A 23,871-nucleotide genomic window follows, 5' to 3' on the forward strand; every position below is an offset into this window, starting at 1 on the left:
TAGCTTATCGTATGATACGGTTTCAGTACGTTCTCAAAAATGACAACTTTCCCTTTCTCTATTCGGATCCATTACTCAACACAGAAATCCAACAACTAGCGAAACTTGCACAACTTAGAACAGACGCTGCGTTTGTTTGGCTGTGTAGGGGTGCGGTGGCTGGGTTTCGCAAACCTACGGTGACATCTTGATTTAACTGCATTGTAACACATATTTTACATTATCTGTTATTAATTGCATTGCTCTTTAAGATAATGTGTACAGTAGCACATGAACGAATTGCTTTAACACCACAACTTAATCACACTATCGCATATTCCCTGTATTTATACTCATGGCCAGCAGATGTCATGACGGCACTTAAAACTGAAAGACTTTGGGTAACATGATTAATGCCATCAACCTGGAAAATAATAAATACTAAAACTGTATTATAGAGGTCAACAGTGAATGTAAAACGTGCTTAACTGTAGTAACCCATAGGTGTGCATAATATCGAGCACCTACGCATGTGTACGTATATATTTAATAGGTGGGGTTAACTACCTCTTACTAGGGACGACGGTCTGAGACTCGGTTCCGGGTTTACATGGCCTGAAGCAGGAATGCATATTGTACCCTTTTAGCACAGCGAACAATGGGAACTGATACTGTGCACGTTTAAAGCAACCGGTGCGGATCGGTGAATTTATTTTTGAGTTACACTGGAACAAAGCTGCTAAATATTAAATTCGGTGCCTGGAATACTGTAAGCTGCTTCTGAACAGGATAGCCTATGGAAAAATCTGCCTTTCAAAATTGGAATTTAACGGGGTAGACCCTCCGAAAGCGGAAATTGGTGGGAAGCACGTATAATTACGGGTTTCACTGGGAGCGAGTCTGTAACTGTTCCTGGAGAAAGCTGTCGAACCTCTGCTGCTTTTCTGTCTAAACTCACTAACGCCAGAAAATGATCGGCAAAGTGTACAAGGCGTCTTCCTTCCAACATATATGTAAATGGGCTCAATTATGTTCAGCTTTAAGATTTTTTTGCATGAACATCTAAAATACTTCACTAAAAGTTTATATTAAAATTACATTCATGCGTGCGCCGAGCAAGGTAAGTGTTAATTAATTTCACAGGTATACTACCGATTTGATTTCCTTAAATTTTGCATTCTATTTAGTATTCAACTGTGCCAGCATTTTTTTTAGTTCCTGTGTCTTTGACAATGTAAACGGATTAAACAGGTCCGACCAGCGCCTGGTTCTGGATTCTCAGCGCATTTCCAGCTGCATTAGGATTGGCCGCTTCTGGCTGAACGCTAATCAAACTGACGTGAAGCTGCACAAATGTCCCGCGAGTTGGCAGCCCACGCCCGCCTTTCGTAAGATACGAAAACCAAAACGCGAATTGCCATTCCTGAACGCAGTTACGCCCTTTTGTGTCGTAGAGAGCATGTGCTGGGCGGCGCAGCAACTTACAGTGAACTGAATTCCTAACCGGGTTAAGGGTAGAAGCGAAGTTCAGAGACAGAGCGAAATCCACTGACACCGGCCGACCACCCCGAAAGTTAACGATGTCTGCGCAGATTATCAACGGGAAAGAAATCTCATTGTAAGTTTTATATTTAAAAGAATAATAGGCAGATTTTATATTTGCATTAACCAGGTAGTGTCGTAAATCCGCGGTGTGATGCGATTATCTGACAAAAAAGATGCACACGTGCTGTCTGATGGTTTTGATCAGGCTATAGCAGTTTACGGAGGTGGTCGGTTATGTGTGAATCCGGTTTTTATAACGTGAATATGTGGAAGTGAAATCTTATCGTTGAACTTTAACCTCTCGGCACTCATGACTGAGACCTGTAACTTGCATGAACGAAAAGATGTGTGTAAGCGGGCGGCATGTGATTGTATTTTATGACCTGCTGAAGTGCTTCATAGCCGCCCGGAGACGTCAGTAATAGTTATTCCTTAATCATTAAGTCACTTGAATATAATAATTTTTAATATGCGCCTCTGCCCTGAAAAAGCTAAGTGAACCAGTTCATTTTGATAGATTAAAGCTAAAGGTGACTTGGTAGGTAACCATGGGTGTCGAGTTGTGTCTTTTATAGACGGACACATCGGAATTATAATTTGTCCCTTTAGTTTTCCATCTCCAAGGCCTTAGCTTGAATTGCAGGCCAGTGAATAAGAGAGAAAAGGTTAAAGAGCAGTCGTATCACATTTCAGACACAGACTCATTTAAGACTCATCTTTCAGAGTTATCTGCGATCTTAATTGATTTTCAATGACTTGCACAGACACATATGGGTAGTTTGAAAATGTAACCTAATTGAGGGTTTAAAAGCTACTTTACCATGACTTCCTAAAATGTGCCTCCCAGTTATTAGACTCTCCATCTCTAGTCTCACCTGCACATTTGGCCTCAGGTAAATGCAGCAACAGGCGGTTTTGATGGAGCTCTGAGAAATTCTCATCCTCACTGTAGGCTTGCTGAATGGGGCCACCATGTGCCTGTAGGGAGCACAGATGATATAAACGTTGAAGTACTCCTGCTTATGAAGGGCAAAGGCATTGTTTTCTAATGCATTTATTCGTTAGTTTGGTTTAATACACTAAACCTCGCTGCCTACTTCATTACCATACTGCACACTTGTACATAGTACTTTTTCTTACTTTAGTCTGTTTCAGTGTAAACGGCTCATTTCTCTAATCTCAGAATCCTGGCATTCCTTCTAATCCGTGAACCTGCATCAGCTCCTGTTCCACCCTAAACTTGTGCCCATCACAAGACTCGCTCTTGTTCAGTTAATTCTGCCCTTGATGTCTCCCATTAGCTGCTTTTCCCTCAGGCTTTGTGGCAGGTTTCACCCGTGACTAGTTTTCCTGGCAAATGAAGGCGAATGGATAGAACAGACCGAGAAGATGAGGCACACAGCTGTGTGTGTTTGCCTGCTTAATGCCGGATAGGAGCATACATGAGTGTGCTTGTTTTAAGCATGTACATCCCAGTATCTATTGCCACAAATGCCCTTATGTGCCTGACCTTAGCTTGTCTGACCTCACACATGCAATGAGGACTGCTGATTTAAAGGTAATAGATAAACTGATTTGTTGCAGAAGAGATGTTACACTTTCAGTCAGGTTACCTCAATCAGAATGCAAAGGTCGCTGTTACATTCCACTAACAGACAAGGTCTTTGTTCTCCTGATTGAGGAGTGCTAAAGGTCCTTTCGTTTAATATTTGTCTGGAACAGTCAGAAGGGTATATGTCCTTCACCTTAAAGTGTGCTGTGGTTTTTATCTTTTGTCTTGGAATATAACATAGTTGAGTAACATTTAAATTTAGAGGGTTTCAGGAAGTTGCCTGACATTAATAATATATGCAAGCAGCATGTGGAAACCTGTTTCTTCACCTCATAGATGTGTCAACCTCCTGACTTAAAAAATAGACAGCTGATTCTGTGAAAGTGTGGGTGAGGCGCTATGGTGCTGCCGAAAGAACCGTAAAAAACTACTTGTTATGCTTTTTGGAATTCTGCCATTTTTTTTTCTTTTTTACAGAGTCTCTGGAAGGGGGGGGTTCATATTCAAATTCCAAGTTTCTTTCACTCTTATTGGTCTTGGCTTCTGATTGGCTGAGAAGGCCATGCCTCTTAGACCAGCCCCCTTATTGGTTACCAGTTAACAGCTCTTCTGTTGTTTATCTGTGCGTGTCCCAAATCTGGCAGCATCGGCTGCTTCTTCAACCAGATGGACGCCAGCTGAAGCTCACTGGCACCCTCCCCCCACGTTTGGCTAACCTACTGAGTCACAGGCCTTGGACCTTAAAACTTAGGAACTTCGACATTGTTTAGCTGGGCACAGCATTGTCTAGTAACGTTAACTGTGCTATTCCTGGGTGGGAAAAAAAAGCTGTGCTTAGTTGAAGAAATAAGAGGCCTCCTTGAGGCCTTCCCTCTCTGTTTTCCCTTCCCCTTCTCCCTCGTCCCTCCCTCTAAAGACCATGTTTTCCTTGGCTGTCCTGAAGCTGTGTGAACTGTGCCGAATCATGGTGGAAAGGAGAGCTGTGTTCACGGTGCTGTCGGGGAAGAGGAGCTCTGCGTAAGAGTCCCCTCCGGTTCTTGCCTGGTGGATAGACCCACTGAGGAGTGCTGTTGCCAACGTGACTGGCCTCTTCTGTCTCCAGGCAGGTGAGGGAGAGGCTGAAGAGGGATGTGGCGGAGATGACTAAACAGTCCCCAGGCTTCCGTCCTGGCCTTGTAGTGCTACAGGTATGTCCATAAGGGCTCATTTTGTCCTTCATGTGTATGCGGTGTTTGTCATCTCTTCTTCTGCAAATCTGAACTCTTTGTGTGTGTTTTTTTTCCTTCTTGTGTGCTGCTTCAGCGTGATGACAGGTAAGACTTCATGTAATTCTCATTTCAGTTGGATTTCAGCATGAGGATCTGGTTGTACACATGTTGCTGCTCCAAGGTGTGACCTTCCTGCAGCGTAGCCTCTGAAAGTGCATGCCGTTGCGATTGCCGACAAAGAAATTGGACGGCTTCGTGCTGTCCGCGCCTTGACAAGGAGATCAGTGCCACTTCCACCACGTTAGGAGTTGTGCAGTTAACATGCCAATTTGTGTAAAACCGGTAGAAAGGCCAGACTCGTCTCTGCTTGTGTTAATATTTCAACAACTGCAAGTTGTGGGGGGAAATATGACCTTGTTTTATTCATGATGGAGAAACACTCACAACACTGACACCTTTTTCAGCATTAAGGCACTACATATTCATTCAGGAGAATATTCTATTAGAAGGATAACCTTAACCTTAAAGTTTACTAGGTAAACTTCGGGGCTAATGGCAGTTGGCATTTTATCAGCAGTACGCCTGGCCTTGAATTTTTAAATTTAGTTCACTGACCGCCAATAATGACTTTCATGTGTGTATATTTATTTGGTGATTACTAACCACTGCAGTTATTCTATGTTTAGGAAACTGTTATGTAGAATACTATAAACATATACAAATATATAAACAATGTAGAATACTACTTTGAAAGTTGCGTCTTTATGTACTTCATACTATTGTTTCAGAAATTTTCCTTTCCTGTTTAAAAACTGCACCGACTTGCATTCTTAAAAGCAGAGCTGCCGCGGATGAACATTGGTGGGACCTGGAACTGGAGCCCCCCCCCCCCCCCCCCCCCACATTGTGTCCTGTTGAATACTAACTTGTGCCCTTTTTCAGGTGGGGGACAGGGAGGATTCTAACCTGTACATCAGCATGAAGCTGAAGGCTGCTGCCGAGGTAAAAATGATTAGCAAAGCAGTAGTACCATTGACATGCAAGTGACATCATCTCCTCAGTAGCTTGAGCGTTATGGACACCATAGAATGCATTCCGTGAGCTGTTCTGATCGGCTCTTTGTTTGTCTGCCTATCTGAAGATTGGAATCAACGCCAACCACTTGAGGCTGCCAAAAACTACCACTGAGGATGAGGTGAGATCCGAAAGAGATCCGCAAGTAGAGGCTTTGTGTTTAGCAGGACAAGGCCACACCAAACCCTCTTTGGTACTGAAACCTCATAGGTCCTGCGACGCATTACAGAAGTGAACAAGAACCCAGATGTGCATGGTCTCATCGTCCAGTTGCCTCTGGACTCCATCAACCGCATCAACACTGAGAAGGTCACCAACGCTGTGGCACCAGAGAAAGACGTGGATGGGTGAGCTCCTCCGGCAACTAAAGATGCTTTACAGATGTATCCTACAGGACTGTGCCAAGCCAAGCTTTGTGGACAAATACTCTGGAGTGCACTCTCCTTTGAGAGGAGTGCATTCAAGGACCGCACTAGGTTCGCTTCTGTAATCCTTGCCTCTATCTGGGCCTGGCAATATCTCAGTTCGTTTTGGACCTTGCTATACCTGGGGATCCTGAGCAGATGGCGATAGCCTGGATCTATGGACGATGGGCACGGTGGTACTAAGTGGACCCGCTGACGAGTCCCGCAGCGCAGCGTCTGTTCTGTCCGGATGGGTGATGTTTTGCTTTTTTAGGGAAATTCCTGTTTGAAATGAAATGGGGGGAAAATATTGACTTAAATGATTGTTTTATTTGTCATTTCCACAAATATGATTACAGGTACGATGGGATGCTTCTCTTTGCCTACCTCATATTGTTTGGAGTAATCCGAATGGAATGTTTGCATATAAAATGCGAAGATATCCGAATGATCAGTGCATCGTTTTAGGAACCTTAAACATGATCATAGTGCTTTTGAACTTGAAAGGCAACATCTTGTGTAAATTTGCTCCTCCATTTTAGTGGATTGTTAAGGCCTGAATGGATTTATGGTTGTAGTGAAACATCACCAATAAGGAGGCAGTCTCTGGATTGAGTAGTCCAAATTAATAGTCAGATTGATGGATGGATGGATGAAATTGTGTTACAAGATATAGGGGTGAATTCCTCTGAATCTATGTGCATTCATAGTATAGACGAGATTTGTATCTCATTCCAGCCTTGTCTCTCTTTTCCTGTGTTCCAGTTTGACCAGTATAAATGCGGGGAAGCTCGCCCGTGGAGATCTTGGTGACTGTTTCATCCCCTGCACCCCCCAGGGCTGCATGGAACTCATCAGGCAGACAGGTAGGCAAGGGGCAAGTGGGCCAGGGTTGGCTGAGAGCAAGCTGCTAACCTGTGAGCCATTGCTGATATGAATGATAGTCATCCGGTCTCCGAAGCAGTAAATGTCCTGATGTCTTTAGCCGTATGTGTGAAAATACATCAGTAGTATAGACATGCAACAGAATAAAATTTAGGGTTGTCATTACAAAAACCTGTTTTCCAAATGTGTATATTAAATAAGTGTGTTATAGGGGTATAGCAGGACATGTCTTGTACCCAGGTGTGCCAGTGGTAGGGAAGAATGCAGTGGTGATCGGTCGCAGCAAGATTGTGGGGGCGCCCATGTATGACCTACTGCTGTGGAACCATGCCACCGTCACCACCTGCCACTCCAAGACCACTGACCTGGCAGCCGAGGTAAAGCATCACTACTGACTTCTGGACAGTGGCATATGTGAGTGAAGGTTGGTAAATCCACTGTTCTTCCTAGGTGAGCAGGGCAGACATCCTGGTCGTGGGAGCTGGCAAGGCAGAGATGGTGAAGGGGGAGTGGATAAAAAAGGGTGCAGTGGTCATTGACTGTGGCATCAACTATGTGCCAGGTAGGTGTGACTAAGCACCAGAATTTTTTTCTTTTTGCTGAGGGCATCTGTACTGAGATGTACTGTCCTTTCCTGTCTCTTTGATTTCCCCCCTGCAGATAGTAGCAAGCCCAGTGGAAAACGGATGGCGGGAGATGTCCACTACGCCTCTGCCAAAGAGAGAGCAGGATTCATCACCCCGGTACCAGGAGGTGTGGGCCCCATGACTGTTGCAATGCTTATGCAGGTATCCCAGCCCTTCTATGACTAGCCTGCAGTCATAGCCTGCAGTGTTGTCCTGGTAACAGAAAAGGCCGTCCTCCTCGTCAGTGCTTGAATGCTGCTCCCCGCAGCAGAAGATGAAGCTGGTCACGGTCCTATCTGTGGCAAGCAAGTGCATGTTTTAGTCTACGGTGTCTGATGTTTCTGCACTGCTCAGTGTTTTGCTCCCTAAATGCTGATGTAATCTAAGTGACTTTTTTGCCACAGTTTTGTCTATTAAAAGCTCACTTACGGCCATTCATTCATACCACTGCTAGCTGAGGTCTTATTTTTTGCATTAGAACACAGTGGAGAGTGCCAAGCGCTTCCTCCAGACATACCGACCAGGGAAGTGGAACATCTCTTACAACAAACTCAACCTGCAGAATCCAGTGCCGAGGTACATACCACACCTCTTCTCTGATCGGTTCAGCTTTCCTTTATCCTCAATGAAAATGGGCCATTTAGCTGGTCTCTATAGAAATGCAATCTGTCTGACCTTCTGAGTAATCTTACTGTTTGTGTCTTGTCCATGCAGTGACATTGCTATCTCTCGCTCCTGTCCACCTAAACCCATCGACCAACTCGCCCAGGAGATTGGTCTTCTCTCTGATGAGCTCGAGATGTACGGCAAAACCAAAGCCAAAGTGCAGCTGTCCACCATCAAGCGCCTACAGGCGCAGGCTGATGGGAAATATGTGGTGGTCACTGGGTGAGCTTCCTTTTCTAGCCGCTTTTGGCCAATTATGGGGCAGTATTGTTCATATTTGACCTCCCCTTTGACCCTTAGGGTGCTTCTATGGAGGGTTAGCGTTTTGCCTTCCAACTGATTGCTGTGCTTGGGTTTCCCTCCAGGATCACACCCACCCCACTGGGTGAGGGGAAGAGCACCACCACTGTGGGGCTGGTTCAGGCGCTGGGGGCGCACCTCGACCTAAATGTCTTTGCTTGTGTCCGCCAGCCTTCACAAGGTCCAACTTTTGGGATCAAAGGTAAGCTGTCACCATGCTTGACAGGTTTGTTTGATAACGTGGATCCCTGATTCAACAACAGGAGATGATACAATGTCCACTTGTGTTTACTTTTGGACTGGTACTGATATGTTTTTTTTTTAAATGTGGGTCATGATGAAATTCTGTCCACAGGGGGCGCTGCAGGTGGTGGCTATTCCCAAGTCATCCCTATGGAAGAGGTATGGATTGTTTTGACAGCACTCAGGTGATAAAGGGATGGTGTAGTATGGTACTGATTTGTAGTTGTCTTCTGCCCCCTCCGCCCCACCCAGTTCAACCTCCACCTCACTGGTGACATCCACGCCATCACAGCTGCTAATAACCTGGTGTCGGCCGCCATCGACGCTCGCATGTTCCATGAGGCCACACAGTCCGACAAAGTGAGGACCTACTCTGGATAATCTAGAACTTTGTAGATGTTATTTTTGGTAGTGCTTGTAGATTATTCTGATCTCATATTCGCAGCAGTCTTACTTCTCATTAATTTTCAGTGTTCTTTATCTTTTTCTCCATATCCCATAGGCCCTGTTCAATCGGCTGGTTCCCCTGAACAGTGGCCAGAGGATGTTCTCCCCCATCCAAGTCAACCGGCTGAAGGTGAACTTTGTTCAACTCTGGGCTGATGCAGAATCCCCAGTGGTGTGAGAATGGCAGATAAACCGTTGAAACAAGAGAGCCAGGATTCACTACTTATGCCTTGCATTTTTCTTCCAGAGGCTGGGAATTGACAAGGCTGACCCTAGCACCCTGACAGAGGAAGAGGTGACCCGTTTTGTGAGACTGGACATCAACCCAGACACAGTTACCTGGCAAAGAGGTACCAGTTCTATCATTTGCCTAAAACATAGAAGAACTTATAAAATATTCTTTGTTTTTGATTGTTGTTTTTGATTGTTATGGTATTTATGGCATGTTTAATGGCTGTAAATTCATTTTTGGTTGGTTTGGGTCTTTGACAAATAGATTGCATTGACTGTTTGTTTTCCAGTGATGGACACCAATGACCGCTTCCTGAGAAAGATCACTGTTGGTCAGTCTCCCACAGAGAAGGGCTTCACCAGGACGGTAAGCAGTCCACCTGGATGATGGGATGTGATCTTGATTATTAACAGGTAGTAATCTAGGGATGAATTTCAACAGGGGGCAAGTTTTTTCAGACCCCTAGCTTCACACCCATTTGTGCTGAGCTGTGCCTCTTCGCCGCTCAGCACCTTTTTCTCTGGGTGCTGTTAACCTGAGACCTAAACTGGCAGTTTCACATCTTGCTCACTAGCTGATAGACCACCCCAGTTTAAAAGTTGTGCTTCCACTTCCCAAGGCCCAGTTTGACATCTCTGTGGCCAGTGAGATCATGGCTGTCCTTGCGTTGACCAGCGATATGGTGGATATGCGGCAGCGCCTGGCCAAGATGGTGGTGGCCACCAGTCGAAGTGGCGAGCCGATCACAACTGAGGACCTGGTGGGTGTTGAAAGAGTGTGGTTGAGAGGCATCTCACTATGTGACGAGCATATGAAAGCCTGTATTCCCTAATATAATCCTTAATGGTGCTGTTTCAACCTGCAGGGTGTAAGTGGCGCTCTGACTGTATTGATGCGTGACGCTATCAAGCCCAATCTGATGCAGACTTTGGAGGTAGGAAGCAGTGGACAGAAAATGAACCGGGAGAGGCTCCCTTGCATTTCTATCTCCTGACCCAGCTTCCTTGCTCATCAACCAGTCATGGGCCTGTTGGTGGAAACAGATGTGCAATGGGAGTGGGTTAACTGTTTCCCAGACTGACAATTAGATTGAATCATGTGTGTCATGCATATGCAGCCTTAAAGTAATTAAAGACACCCACCCACATACAGCACCAAGAGAGAAATGCCTCGAGCATGCAAATGCATTCCCCTTCTATTCCTGCTCCTACAAAACCCTACTTTTCATCTCATGCATGCTGCATGTTTTCCTTCTTTTTGTAAGATTTTTCTAAATATAAATATTTATATTTTTTGGCGTTAAATGAAGCTTTCGATTATTTTTGTATTTCTAAGGATGTGTTTCACTGGCCAGCTTGCTGATGGAAGTTATGATTATGTCTGGCGTGCTTTTTCTTTTTAAAGAGTGACTCTTTCACCCTTGTCTGAATGCTAAATTGCAAACCTCCGCCCAACTGCCTAGGGGACCCCGGTGTTCGTACATGCTGGCCCTTTCGCCAACATCGCCCACGGCAACTCCTCCATCCTGGCTGATAAAATAGCATTGAAACTGGTGGGCCCAGACGGATTTGTAGGTGAGCTAATTGGATTAGGTTGTTTATTGTTTTGCGTGTGTGCGCATGCATGCATGCACACAAGCACAAACGTCTGTATGTATGTTGCATTTTAGAGTGTTTCATCTTTATTGTCTCCTTTGTACTGAAACATAAATGTTAGCGAGTACAAGCATGTTGCTTTTTTATTTGACCTGAAGTGTTTCCCGCGGCAGTTATGGCTGTTTGACGTTAAGGACATTCCACTTGCTGGTCTGTTTTGACTGACACTGCATGTCGCTCTCCCTTCTAGTGACTGAGGCAGGGTTTGGGGCTGATATCGGTATGGAGAAGTTCTTTGACATCAAGTGCCGGTATTCGGGCCTGCGACCTCACGTTGTGGTCCTGGTTGCCACAGTGCGGGCACTCAAAATGCATGGAGGTGGACCCACAGTGAGTGCTACGTCTGGGGTGGGCTGAGGCTGGGACATTTTGAACTGGTCATTCTTACCAGAATAATGTATCCCTGACCATTGTTTTGAAAGAACCATACCAGCTCTGTAATTAACGAAACTCCAGGTATTTGCACATAAGTTAGTAAGCAATTCTTCAGATGTTCACTTCATACATTCCTTCTCACGTGTTCCACTTTCACAGGTTACTGCTGGTGTTCCTTTGCCAAAAGAATACACTGAAGAGGTAATTTGCCTATAGTTCCTTGTTTCTGCACCTGATTGACCTCTAGATTTGGCCATCAGTGTTATTGTTATTGCTTTGCATATTTGTCTTTTTTTTATATAGACCAGTTGCTATTGTATTTGTGTACCGGCATAAATGCATTTGGGAAAACAACAACGTCCTCGTTTATTATCTTAATACAGGTAAAGTTGGAGTAAGGATACACTGGTGGCCCAGTCAGGCAGTTTTCCATATATAGAGACCCTTTTTAGGAACTGGTTATGTTTATAACTGTAATTGCCCACTTGTAACAAAAGCCTCTTGAGATGTAGGGAAACTACATTAATGAAATTAGGTCAAGTGATTGACTGCCTTGCCATGTAGAACCTGGAGTTGCTGGAAAAAGGCTGCAACAATCTGAGGAAGCAGATAGAGAATGCCAAAACCTTTGGGGTACCTGTGGTGGTGGCCGTCAACACCTTCAAGTGAGTGAACTGTTTAAAACCTTTGTGTTTACGTGAAAATATTTGGTTCGGCTGTTGTACCCTTGAGGGTGATGCTAAAGCTAAGCAGCAGTACCTACCCTACTTTAGAAATGGTTTATACTGCAGGGCTGCATGAGTATTCCGATAAATTATTAAATGTCATGGACAGGGACTTATTTTAAGATATTTTTAGGGTTCATTCTTAAAGTTCTGTCACCTTAAATTGCATCAAGTCAAATCCCTATTCCAACGGAGTGCCTGAAATGACTATAGCAGGCCCAGTAATGTTGAGGACTTAGGAGTTAATTTTCATTTATCTTTCCATCTTGTGGTGTTAGGACAGACACAGACTCTGAGCTGGATCTGGTCTGCAGCCTAGCCAAGGCAACAGGGGCGTTTGATGCAGTGCGTTGCACACATTGGGCTGAAGGGGGCACTGGTGCGGTGGCCTTGGCCAGGGCTGTGCAGAGGGCAGCGGAAGCACCTAGTGACTTCAAGTTTCTCTATGATGTTGAGGTAAAGACCTGTAAGTCTGAACCCAGGCTCTGCTTCCTGGCCAGGTTTCTTAGTGAGACATTTTATCTATTCCATCAAACAGAATCAGTTTCCTTTGAGTTTCTCACAAGCTGTGTTCTCATGATAATGGCGAAGGGGTATCTGCCATTCACATTTCTGGCGTAAACAAGATGTATTACCTCATTGATTGAAAAGGATTCTAAATGTACGTCGCAGGCATCTGAATGCATGTCTGGATTTCTCACAGGAGGTTTGAGAGTGGGTGGGGGAGCACTTAGCTAATGAAAAGTCCAGCGTTTTTTTTTTTTTCCCTTCTTGGTATATTTCAAATCATTTTCAGAAGCTGGTCTGTGAGATGTAGTGTTTGACAAGCAGAGTCCCTGAAAAATTAGATTCATATTTCACATGCTCTATGTGCTCTGCAGCTGCCCATCATTGACAAGATCAGGATCATTGCACAGAAAATCTATGGCGCAGATGATGTTGAGCTACTTCCAGAAGCCCAGCACAAAGTGGAGCTGTACACCAAGCAGGTGATGACCCAACCATTATGGATGTCATACTCTCACTAAAAAGGCTGAATATATCTCAGCCTAGCCTCTGTATGAACTCTGATTTTGGGTTAATTAGTCTGTTCCTACCTTGATAGATAGCTTTTCCTATGTGACGTTCTTCAGATTTGGCCAGTTTTAATCATAAATGATGTAAATGATAAATGTTCTGTGTGATTCAAGTCCATGTTTTGGTCTTTATTGTACTTTCTAAAGGGATTTGGAAATTTGCCCATATGCATGGCAAAGACCCACTTGTCACTGTCCCATGACCCAGAGAAGAAGGGGGCCCCCACTGGTTTTGTGCTGCCCATCCGAGACATCCGAGCCAGTGTTGGTGCCGGTTTTCTTTACCCGTTGGTGGGCACGGTAAGAACTGCAGGAGGCAGTAATGGCCAGCCAGTCGGGGAGCTGGTAGATATTTATTTGTATTGAAAACTTTCTCAGATGTGTGAAAATAGACCAGTCATTAAGTTGCAGAACAGCTTACTGAACGAGAGTGGGCAGTGCTCTGTGAGTATTGTGGGATGTCATTGTTCGCCGTAATGAGCTTCCCTCACGATCTTGATAATACATTTCAGTCAACATGTGAGCAAACAGTGGGCGTTTTATTTGCAAATGTTCATCTTGCTTTGTTTGAAACATCAAGCAGTCCTGTTGAGGGGAATGTGTCATCTTCTGGGCTGCATGATATCACATCACGATCTTATAGCACATGCACAATAATCACCAGAACTTCAGAAGATGGGTGTAAAAATTTGATGCGTGTTGGATTTTAAACTGCAAAAAATACAGCCACATCACCAACATTTTTTATGCACAATATCTTTTTCTTTAAATATGTTGAGACTGCTAAGCTGTCCCTTTCTTCACCTATGTATTGCTTCTGTGATTTACCAAAATAGTAGCGATATGGTGTGCTCTGCTAATCAAATTTATATACATAAGGATTTGCTGAATTTATACAGACTAACTTTTTTGCTGTTACAATACGTAGCTCATTAATATTTTAGACATGCTGTTAATTTCCTAATGAAATTGTGGGTATGAGTAAGCATCTGTATACTACCGAAAAGCAAGTATCCCGCAAAATCTTTACATCCATTATTTAAAGCCCTAGTGATTATTGCGCACGGGCACATATCGCAGTTATATTGCGACATGATATCGTGCAGCCCTAATATTAAACCACTGAGTGGTGCATATGTACAAGTTGTGGTATCTAAAGTACACTGACCCTGAAGAAGCCTTATGGTTGGATTTTTTCCCCCTTAAGTTACTAGAATGTAATGAGAAAATAAGGATTAGGGAAAATAACCATTCCAGTCATTAACAGAAGATATGGCAATCTGAGAAATGAGATTTGAGAAGCGTAATGGGTGAGATTACTGAACACTGTCCAATCATCACCTGTTTAACCAAACTGAAACCAGTAAAGTAAGCAATAGATAGTGGATTAAACCTACTGTTGATGTGACAGCACATATTCATCCTATCTACTATAGCTTCACAAAAATCTGTTACTGCCATCTGTGTTTGACAGTGTTTAATGGGGGCTACCCAGGTGAGATTGAGATAAAATGGCTCTGTGTTTTGTTTATATATTGATTCATCATTTTATATTTAAAATTTTCTAAACAGTGCCACAAAAGACTGGGTAAATACATTGGTGTGATACTTAGGGCTCTCTTTACCATTCATTCCATCTGTCATACAGATCTGCTGTTCTGGCACAAAAACCAGAGTACTGCGCAAGTCTGCCAAGCTCAGAATACAGCCAGAACATGTCTTTTTACTCTCACTCTAGATGAGCACTATGCCTGGGCTGCCCACCAGACCTTGTTTCTACGACATTGACCTGGATCCAGAGACCGAGCAAGTTGACGGCCTCTTCTGAGAGGAGCTCACCTGGAGACAAGTAAGGAGCCATCCCAGCCATCTGCACTGTGGTTTTAGGCCTGGACAGGGCAGAAAAGTGGAACCCCTGGTAGGGCAAGAAAGCTGTTATTACATCGCTTACTGCCCCAGTCTCAAACCCAACAGCAAAGTAAAGCTCAGGAGGAATGAAAAAGAAACTAGTCAATTTCTCCACTTTGGCTAAAATATGTATTTAATGCAAAGCTCAATAACAAAATAGCATGAATTCTTCATCTGTACACTTCAGTCATCTCGACTTATTGTGTTCAGTATATTGGGAAAAATCTGTGTTTTGTATGTATCGGCATGAAGCTGCAGCAGTTGCGTTGTTTGATCCCACTTCTGATTTAGTCCGCCCTCCTCTAAAGGAAGACTTTGTTCATAAATGTTGTTGTGTTGCATTGTCGTTATCTTTGTCTAGATATCGGTGGCAAATCTGATTGTCCTCATTCTTTCCCAGTTGCCACACAGGGCCAGACCACTGTGCTGTAGAACTTTACCAAGATGTGATGAACCACGCCCCATCCAATAACTGGATCAAACGAGGCGTGGACAAGTAGGATCATTGTGTCTCCAGTGGACCACCTCTCTTTATAAAGCAGTTACCGTTCCGAGTTCAAGCCATAGTACAAGACAGTCAGATCTCCCTCATGGTTATTCTGGTGCAGAATTCACCCATTCCTTTCATTAGCTGCCTCTTTGTTCTCTCTTCCTGCCAACTTGCCCAATGACTGAACTGACTGCTGTGAACTGTGCTGAAACAGACATTTTGAAAATTCTGATGTGAATGTAGGTTTGGTCTTTTATATCAAAATGCTAATAAACTGCAGGCCCTTTGAGACTGGAAATACAAGTTCGTCCCTTTTTTTCATTGGCTTTCATAGAATATGCCAGTACAAGCAAAGATACCTATTGGTGTTGAGGGACACCGATGGGATCTCAACACCCGTATACTTTTTATCCTAAATATTGCCCCTGGTACCCCCGTAGTGCAATCCCTGCCCACACATGCTGAATTTCCTCAGACACAGAAAAACAACCAGCCATCATCGGTTATTCCTAACCTTGGGCCACCGTTAACCTCAGTAGCCTCTGAGTCTGTGTACTAACCTTTTTTGAGTGTTTTTTTTTGGACCACTGTTGATTTGTTGCCTCAGGAGATGTGATCTTAATCTGACTGGCCAGAGCTTCTTTGTTCGCAGTGAAGAGGACAACAAAAAAATCTGTCCTTGCCATGACCTTATCCCACAAATTACATTCCCTGTCTGAAATGCGGACTGTCATTTTTAGACGTCTGTCATTCGGCACAGGACTGACAATGAGGATTTATCTCTGCTATTGTTGAGATGCATTTGGAATAGTGGGAATTGTGCTACATGCATAATCAAACAGATGGGGGTATGAAGAGAAGGTGATTTGGAGGCAAGGCGGTGAGTAGATGTTTTGAGTCACCATAGCAATTTGGTGTGTCATCCTGCCAGCACCCTGCTTGCTTGTTTGTCATAACTCCAGCAATCTGGGGTAAACAGAAAGCCTTAAAAAAAAAAAAAAAAAAAACTCGACCTAACGCCACCCAGGGAATTGAACCTGTCAGCAGCCATACTAAGTGATGGGACAGAGGTCTTCCTGTATTCTGTTCCTGTTGGGTAATATTTAGGATGGAGCTCTCCATGTGAGGAACAGTAAAACCCCCAAAAAATTACGAGATGAGGTCGTTCTCCCTCATAGCTGGATATGGTCACACTAACAAAGTAAACAAGCCATCACTGACAGTCTACTTGGGTGGTGTGTCTGTCTTCACAGTATGTGCAAAACATGAACCTGATGGTATGTAGCATTTACCTTTCATGGCAGATTCTTGAAACACAACCCCTACAATTGACTCCTCTGTTCTTATGGTCCTCATATTTATGTTGTCTGTGAAGATTGAATGTTCCTAAAATGTGTTATCTTTGCATGTGCAAATTAAAATGTGTGACAGAAGCTTAACTAAAATATAAACACTACTTGTGCAATGCTATAATATGAAGGTTATTAAAATAGCAAACGACTACACCAAGCCTCTCACTTTCTTATTCCAAAACAGTCTGCATCGTTTCTGCCTTGCCCTCTACTTCTTGCTGTTAACAAGCTTGCGAAACACAGGGTGTCAATGCCTGCCAAGCTTCCAATCTGTGTATCCAATGCCTGAGTGAGATCTGCTGAACCCCATACTGAATCTCTTACAGCCCCCCCAACACTGATCTGCCAGCTTGATTTCCTTTATCCTTGGCTTGGTCCCCTAACTAGCATATAGAACGTAGTGTCATGCTGTATTTAAAACACATTGATTTACACAAATTGGAAAAAAAACAGGCTTCTTGTTTGCAAGCTTATTGATTTGAAGTAGAAGTATGCGTCACAGAATTTAATGTTAATTCGTGTTATGCAATCTGTGTATTTTGCAGGGTTTCCAAATTGGCGATAATTGACAGAAAGCCATTCCACATCTCAATACCAATTAAGTAGTGTATGGAAGGGATTCTAACTAGGAGTCGCACCTCTAACCAGAGGCCAGTCAGATATGCACTGCCAATTTATTTTTAGAGGTGGCCCAGTGCTGTAGTTGTTAGGAGTAATTAGCTCCTTAACGCCAAATGGTGTCTACCATGTACAAAAATGACCTTCACGCCAGCTCACTGTGCTAGAAAGGCTCCTGGCCCTCAATGGTACCTTTAGGTTATCCCCTAGAGCCCACCCATTCATGATTAAGTCCAAAATGACTTGCTTGCCAAGGACAGATGGACAGAAAACACAGCAACCTGAAGTTTAAATACTAATACTAATTTCCCTCTAGAATCTTACTACAGTGACTCAGTGTAACTATGAATAGTACTGTATGTTCTCACCATCTGATACCCACCCACCCGTCCTTCGACTTTTCCAATCACTTATGCAGGTGAGGGTTCATTTTAATAAATGCAGTGAGGAGAAAAATGTCAAGAAAAAGAACCTGGTGCTACACTGCTCATGAATGAAGTGAAGTCACTTGCTCTTAGAACTGAATTCGGAGTCTCAAATTTGCCGTGGCCCTTGACCAGCAAGCTAAACTGAAGGCTACCACTCTCCAGACCCCCTGCAGAATCTGGAAGCCCTTGAGTGACATCTAATCAGAGGTCAGGCAATGGCAAAGTCATAAAGAGTTTGACTTAAGTGAACCAATATTATGAGACCAGAAATTAGGTCAAAACCCCTCAAGGGGGACATATTCTAATTTACAACCTAATTCAATTTTCAAATGCAGTAAAAATTCAAATAAAAAGCCAGAACAAATGCTTTGGCCTACTTACCTTTATTTCGGCACCATGGCCAAACCAAAGATGTTCAGTCTTGGCTTCATATGATAGAGATATTGAGTCCTGGAATTGGAAACAAGAACAATTTGACAGGTTGCTAATATAAAATAAGCAGGCTTCCGAAAGAGTTTCCGATGTGGATTTGTCAACCGCTTGCCTTCTGGTAACTGTAAACTGTTTCCTGGTCGGATGTGTGTACAAGTTTGGTTCTTCTCAAATACAGACGGATGACTTCTTGGAACTGGTGTCAAAAGGGCATCTGGATCGTGACTACCCTTGATAGATAACCCATCTGTAGGAACACATATTGCCATAAGAAATGCGTCAGGTTTTGTCGGAATCCACCATCCATTTCTATCGCAGTGATGTCATTGTGCAATTTCTACAAAATGATCATACTATACGTTTTGCTACAAAGATGTTCTTCCACAAATCTCAAATGTAAGCAGGTTAGTTGTGAAAGCTGCTGCCAGATTAAATGAGGAAGATGGGAAGTCTTGGCATATAAAGGAAATGTCTTTAATTAGGCCTGTCAGAACCTGGGGAGCAGCTCGTTATACTTTCGTCCTCCCCAGCTGGTACTCAAAACCGCTTTCTGTGTTTTGCCGGAGGCAAATTTGAACTGCGAACAGCAGCGGTACCCACGGACATAAAGCAGCCTACGGCAACGGACCAGCCTTTTGTCCGCAGCCTGCACGTAAGAAAAGCCTCCATAATTAAATCTCTTATTTTGCAAGAGACATGACAAGTAGTGCTGCAAAATAAGATGTTATCTACGTTGTGTAACGCGTGTGATACACGCGTAATGGACGTTTTAGTGTGGTAAGACAAATAGCCTTCGTTAATTTAGCTTATAATCATGTCATTAAGTCAGCTACGGCTCAATTTTTCTCAGCAGATAGAGCACACCGAGTATAATTCACATTAATTAACGTGATTCTGGTTTAAATACAACCATCTCCTTCACTCATGTACGATAAATTTTCACATAATACCCGCTAATCCTTTGAGTTTCCATGGAAACTGAGCGTGACACCTCCCTTCCAGCGCGCCTCTCCCGCGTGATGTGTTAAAGGCTCGCGGATAGTCGCTCGGCTGCAGAAGCGGGACGGCTCGCGGCCGCTCGGTGTCAGTAGCTTCGGTATAAACTTTGAAGGCGGCGGCTTTGCAGCTTCCTGACCCTTGGAATTACGTAGGATCGTAAGTACAACGTATTTCTGTTTTGCACGTCAAATGTTAAATATTGCTCGTTTTTAAATAATATTGATATTTTTGATTGAGTAATTAGCAGTATTTTAAAACTGATAAAAATACGCATTGCAAGCAATGTGCAATCAGTTCTTGTTAAAATAAACTTTTAAAAGGTAAGAATAGGTGCAAATATGTGTAGTTATGTGGAAGTACTGTGATATTATCTAAAAAATCCAAATAATGAAGATTTTTAATCATGATGCCCGCAATAACAAGTGATTCACGAAATCCTGATTTATGGTTTTGGGGATTTTTTTGCGTCTGTCAGTTGAAGATAGACCCAAGCTAGAAGTGGATATTCTTCAATAGATTCTTAGGCTACGGGACTTGGAAGTTGACGAGAAAACAAGGATTCTGTTTATGTGATAAGCATTAGTTTTGAGCATTTAATACCATGTCCAAACTTGTATGATCTGCATTTTATGTGTTATAATAAGAATATGAAAACACATATTTCGTTTCGTTGTTGAATATTAAGTTAATATATGTTTTACAAAGCGAAGAGTATCTATCGTGCATGAACATTATCTTCAGTATGGGAAACTGCATAACGAAATATATAAATAACATTCATTGATGTAATAAAATCAGTGATGACGGTCGGATACCACCCATGTAAATTATAAGCGCTATTTATGTCTCATAAAATTAATTAGAGTATGAGTCAGTGCGTATAAAAATAGTGTTATGGGTCAAAAATGTGTAATTGCCAGTTGACTTAAAAGACGTGCTTCATTCCTACCTAGATGGACTAACTGATCGCATATCTTAAATTGTGTGTAGAGCAAACAAGCACAACTGAGTCCACCATCTAGTCGATTTGACTGATTTTGATATTCCGATGTAGATTCTTTCCTGTTTCCAACTATATTATAAAATACAAGGACTTATTTAATCGCATGCAAGACAAATATTAAAATGGTGGTAGATTATTCAGAAATTAGTAATAATGTTTTGTTTTCTGCTTTTTCAGATTTCTCAGTGCTTTTTCTCTGGTACTGTAAGTAATCACAAATGAAAACCGACTTCATAATTGAATGGAAGGTCCATGTCTAGACAGTGCTTTGGTTTTGTGTCATGGCAACTACACTATGAGATTTTAAAGCTCTCTTATAGATTGATATATTTATAGAGTTATATCCTATTTTGGTGCTGAACACCAAATCTACCATGTCTGTCCTGGAGTCTCCAGATGGAGATAATCAGGGAAAAGTGGGTCTGAAGAGGAAGCCAACTGGTCCTCCAAGGCTCCTGCTGGGCAAATCCAAGTCCAAAGGTCACCGTGAAGGGAGGAACACCAGAGGACACAAGGACACTAGTGAAAGCAACGGGATCCAGAGGAGCTCCAAGTCTCTGGATTGTCAAAGCAAAGTTCAAGGAGATAAGCAGGGAGAGGCTGCTTCTGTAGATCCCCAGACGCCAGAGATGGGAAGCACAAAGGAGGCCCACAAAACCTCAGACGGTTCATACGGAAGCCCTGCTGCATTCCAGAGTGGAACTAAAAAAGAGAGCTTGAATGCTGGACAGGACAAGAAAAGATGGGGGTGGAAACGATGCTTCTCCCCGTCTCTGTTTTGCCTAAAAGGAAAAGTGGAACAACCGGGAAAAGTGTCAGACAAGAAGGAGGAACAGTGTGATGTCATTTCCTGCAATGCACAGCCAATGGGCAGTGTGGGTCATGGTGATGTCACCCCTGTAACTCAAAGAAATACCTCTGACATCCCTGCTAATTCTGTGGTTAGAGGAACAGGAAGATTCTCAGCTTGGGGAACTTTAAAGAGGCTTTTGCGCACATCCAACTATCAGTCTAGGTCAAAGGAAAGACAGCCGGAACAAAAACAGCACTCTGCATCTGTGGACACAGCACCCCCTCGTTTTTCCTTCAAGGACAAACTTAGCAGTGTCTTGAGACGTAGAGCCAAGAAGCCTTCTCCTTTCTTCCAGGAGAAGCTTGTAGGTACTAATGAATACATAGAGGAAGAAAATATAGTGCTTTCTAACAGATGTACAGATGAAGTGTATCTGGAGGCATCTCCAGTCAGTCAAGAAGGAGACCTTATAGAAGGGGACACCGAGATCAAAGGGTCATGCTCTGAAACTCTGACCATAAGTGCAGAAGTGACTGCCGTGATACCAACAGTAGAAGAAGACCAAGACATTTCAGGAGGAAGTACAAGCTATAGCCACCCTGAAGACCTAACATCTGTAGAAGGACAGAAGCAAGATGAGGATGGATCTCCAAAATGTGCAGAGGAAGGACCAGAGTCATGCAAAATTATACTTATAGAGAGCAGTCCTGTGCTGCAGCCCAAGGATGATTTTCTTGGTGGTGAATTCCAAGAGGAACTGCCAGTAGATATGGATACTGTGTCTATCAATGCATGTGTTGATGTAGGTGTTGAGTTGCAGGAAGAGCCATTGCAGACTGAGGAACTCAGCTCACCTATGACTGGTGAATTTATAGATGCAAGGTCTGAACAGGGTGTAGAACACGAGAAAGTGCTTGAAGGAACGGCACCACCCGGCAATGCAGGATCACCCATGCAGGATTATTCTCCATTGAAAAATAATGTATGCAATCATGTGATCATCTCCCTCGAAACCAGTGACACGTTGCAAAATGGCACTGACAAGTTTCCTTTGGAGACCCTTCAAGCTCTTAACACTGGCGGCCAGTTGTACCCAACTATTGACGGCCTGCTTCCCCAGCCCAATGACATCCTGCTGAGGCAGACTGCATGTGCTTTGGTTCAGGCAGCCATGACGGCTGCCCTCAATCAGCTCAAGGAGGAGATGAAGGACGGTGTGGCAAATATCCATAGGGAGAAGCAAGAGCTCCAAAGTCAGGCTTAAGCCTTAGAGTTCACCCCATCATGACTTTTCCTGCATATAAAAATACCTCAAAAGATCATCTACTACTGCTGTACCCTACAGAGAACAGTCAGACTTAACTTGTGCAGTGTTATGAGGGATCAAAATAAATCCTTTATATTCCATTAAAATCCACTGGTTACCTGAATGAGGACTGAAATTAATGTAACGCATTGAAATATCCCCCCTGCAGCCTTTGTCATTTTCTAGTGGCAGTACTGTGAACATTTATTTGACGTACATGAACATGGCTTCTGTCAAACAAGATTATGTAGGTTTCATTTTCAAGCTAATGAATTGCCGGGAAGGATTCACCTTGATCCGTTATTCCATGTTCCAGGAGAGGTGAACCTATACCTAATGTGAGCTGAGTGAAGTCAATGGTGAATAAAAGGTTGATGGGTCATTCCCCACACTTAGACCTATTTTTCAGCACCTGCAGTATTTCAGCCTAAGCTTTTAGTGATGCAAACAAACATGTGAGAAATGTTTCTGTAAAACAAATGGCATTGTTTGTCTGGCTGGTGTTTAGAATTTGCCATTCCTTACAAGCTTACTGCAGTGTCCATGTTGTTGAAAGGTAGAGCTTGCAGTTGTGTGGAACTGTTAGATGGTGAGTTCAGTGGTAAGTATGGAGCACCTTGCTTCCTGAGGTGTTTCTCTTGTTATGCCATGTATTGAGGTGTCCAAGGTGTAGGTGATTTAGTAACGCTTCGAAAGGAATGTGCCGGGAGATCGTAGTGGTAGGAGAAGTTGCAGTGACAGTTGCAGTGTAACTCAATTCTGATGCAGGATTACTCTTGGTAGGTGGCCCACAAGCACTGCAAATGAAGAGTGTCAAAACCAAAACTGTGGCTACAGAGGTATACATACAACGCAATGACAGGGTCAAGAGTTTCATTTACTGTTTGGCTAAGCATTACAAGGGCTAAGATGCATTATTTCATAAGCAGCCGTTTTCCTGGGATTTCCACATACTGCAGTGTAGTCTGGAGTTTACAGATAACTGCAATAAACAAAATTATTCATTCAGCAACAGTTCTCCAGACAAAAACACATTGTCTCTGTTAGTTGTCCCTGGTACTAGCTAGGTATACCTAATAAAGTTATCTCTAAGTACTTCTTAACAGTGATGTGTTTGTAATCTGGTCTGTATATTCTTGTAATTTTTTTTACATATGAATAACTACATGTTAGTTTCAGAGAAATGTAAAAAGCTGAATGCAGAACCTATTTGTTATTTAAGTGAATAACTGAGGAATATTTGGTGAAATAAAAATCTACATGTTACATGTAAATTGGTTTCTAAAGAAGATATTCTCTGTTTGAAAGCACAAATGTCCGAGGTGGGAAGTTCAGGCCCCAAAAGTACAAATCCATACCAAGGTTTTGTTTGCACCAACCAGTTAAGTACTCTGTGGCTGTGACTCTTAATGCTCAACTGCTTGGTTGTAACAAAATCTTGGTCTGGATTGGTACTGTCTGGACCTAAACATTCCACCTCCAGAAAACGTGGTGATATAAAACCAGTGGATTGAGAGTTTCAATATGGAATCTGGGAAATAAGTGGCAGT

At 43.1% G+C, this 23,871-nt stretch overlaps 2 protein-coding genes across 8 annotated transcripts; both read left to right on the forward strand.

The window, feature by feature from the left end:
- The first annotated feature begins 510 nt into the window (after positions 1 to 510).
- Positions 511 to 15,693, forward strand: mthfd1b (methylenetetrahydrofolate dehydrogenase (NADP+ dependent) 1b). Of its 5 annotated transcripts, none has more exons than XM_048974503.1 (29): positions 511 to 1,099; positions 3,993 to 4,093; positions 4,179 to 4,263; positions 5,227 to 5,286; positions 5,426 to 5,479; positions 5,569 to 5,705; positions 6,528 to 6,628; positions 6,888 to 7,024; positions 7,098 to 7,209; positions 7,308 to 7,435; positions 7,752 to 7,849; positions 7,988 to 8,161; positions 8,305 to 8,441; positions 8,595 to 8,641; positions 8,735 to 8,842; positions 8,985 to 9,059; positions 9,177 to 9,279; positions 9,451 to 9,527; positions 9,781 to 9,921; positions 10,027 to 10,095; positions 10,624 to 10,735; positions 11,007 to 11,146; positions 11,351 to 11,392; positions 11,756 to 11,856; positions 12,195 to 12,372; positions 12,798 to 12,905; positions 13,140 to 13,292; positions 14,731 to 14,841; positions 15,301 to 15,693. In XM_048974503.1, exons 1-28 carry the CDS (start codon positions 1,082 to 1,084, stop codon positions 14,818 to 14,820), a joined length of 2,886 nt encoding a protein of 961 aa, XP_048830460.1. In that variant the 5' UTR covers positions 511 to 1,081; the 3' UTR covers positions 14,821 to 14,841; positions 15,301 to 15,693. The 5 variants fall into 5 exon arrangements, with proteins under 5 accessions (XP_048830460.1, XP_048830461.1, XP_048830464.1 ...); XM_048974504.1 differs by having other exon boundaries at positions 513 to 1,099; positions 4,020 to 4,093; XM_048974505.1 differs by lacking the exon at positions 511 to 1,099 and adding an exon at positions 1,114 to 1,597 and having other exon boundaries at positions 4,020 to 4,093.
- A 3,550-nt stretch (positions 15,694 to 19,243) lies between these two features.
- On the forward strand, positions 19,244 to 23,595 carry si:dkey-1h6.8 (uncharacterized). Of its 3 annotated transcripts, none has more exons than XM_048974510.1 (3): positions 19,244 to 19,375; positions 20,400 to 20,421; positions 20,612 to 23,595. In XM_048974510.1, the coding sequence occupies exon 3, from the start codon at positions 20,852 to 20,854 to the stop codon at positions 22,277 to 22,279; it is 1,428 nt and encodes a 475-aa protein (XP_048830467.1). In that variant the 5' UTR covers positions 19,244 to 19,375; positions 20,400 to 20,421; positions 20,612 to 20,851; the 3' UTR covers positions 22,280 to 23,595. The 3 variants fall into 3 exon arrangements, with proteins under 3 accessions (XP_048830467.1, XP_048830465.1, XP_048830466.1); XM_048974509.1 differs by having other exon boundaries at positions 19,278 to 19,375; positions 20,400 to 20,426; XM_048974508.1 differs by having other exon boundaries at positions 19,256 to 19,375; positions 20,400 to 23,595.
- The last annotated feature ends 276 nt before the right edge of the window (positions 23,596 to 23,871 follow it).

The sequence above is a fragment of the Brienomyrus brachyistius genome, chromosome 14 (assembly GCF_023856365.1).
Source record: "Brienomyrus brachyistius isolate T26 chromosome 14, BBRACH_0.4, whole genome shotgun sequence".
Lineage (NCBI taxonomy): Eukaryota > Metazoa > Chordata > Actinopteri > Osteoglossiformes > Mormyridae > Brienomyrus > Brienomyrus brachyistius.

Coding starts and splice junctions, on each gene's coding strand:
- mthfd1b (XM_048974503.1), top strand. Junction 8,642..8,734: donor AAGTCATCCCTATGGAAGAG/GTATGGATTGTT, acceptor CGCCCCACCCAG/TTCAACCTCCACCTCACTGG. Junction 8,843..8,984: donor AGGCCACACAGTCCGACAAA/GTGAGGACCTAC, acceptor CATATCCCATAG/GCCCTGTTCAATCGGCTGGT.
- si:dkey-1h6.8 (XM_048974508.1), top strand. CDS start 20,597: ATGTCTGTCCTGGAGTCTCCAGATGGAGATAATCAGGGAAAAGTGGGT.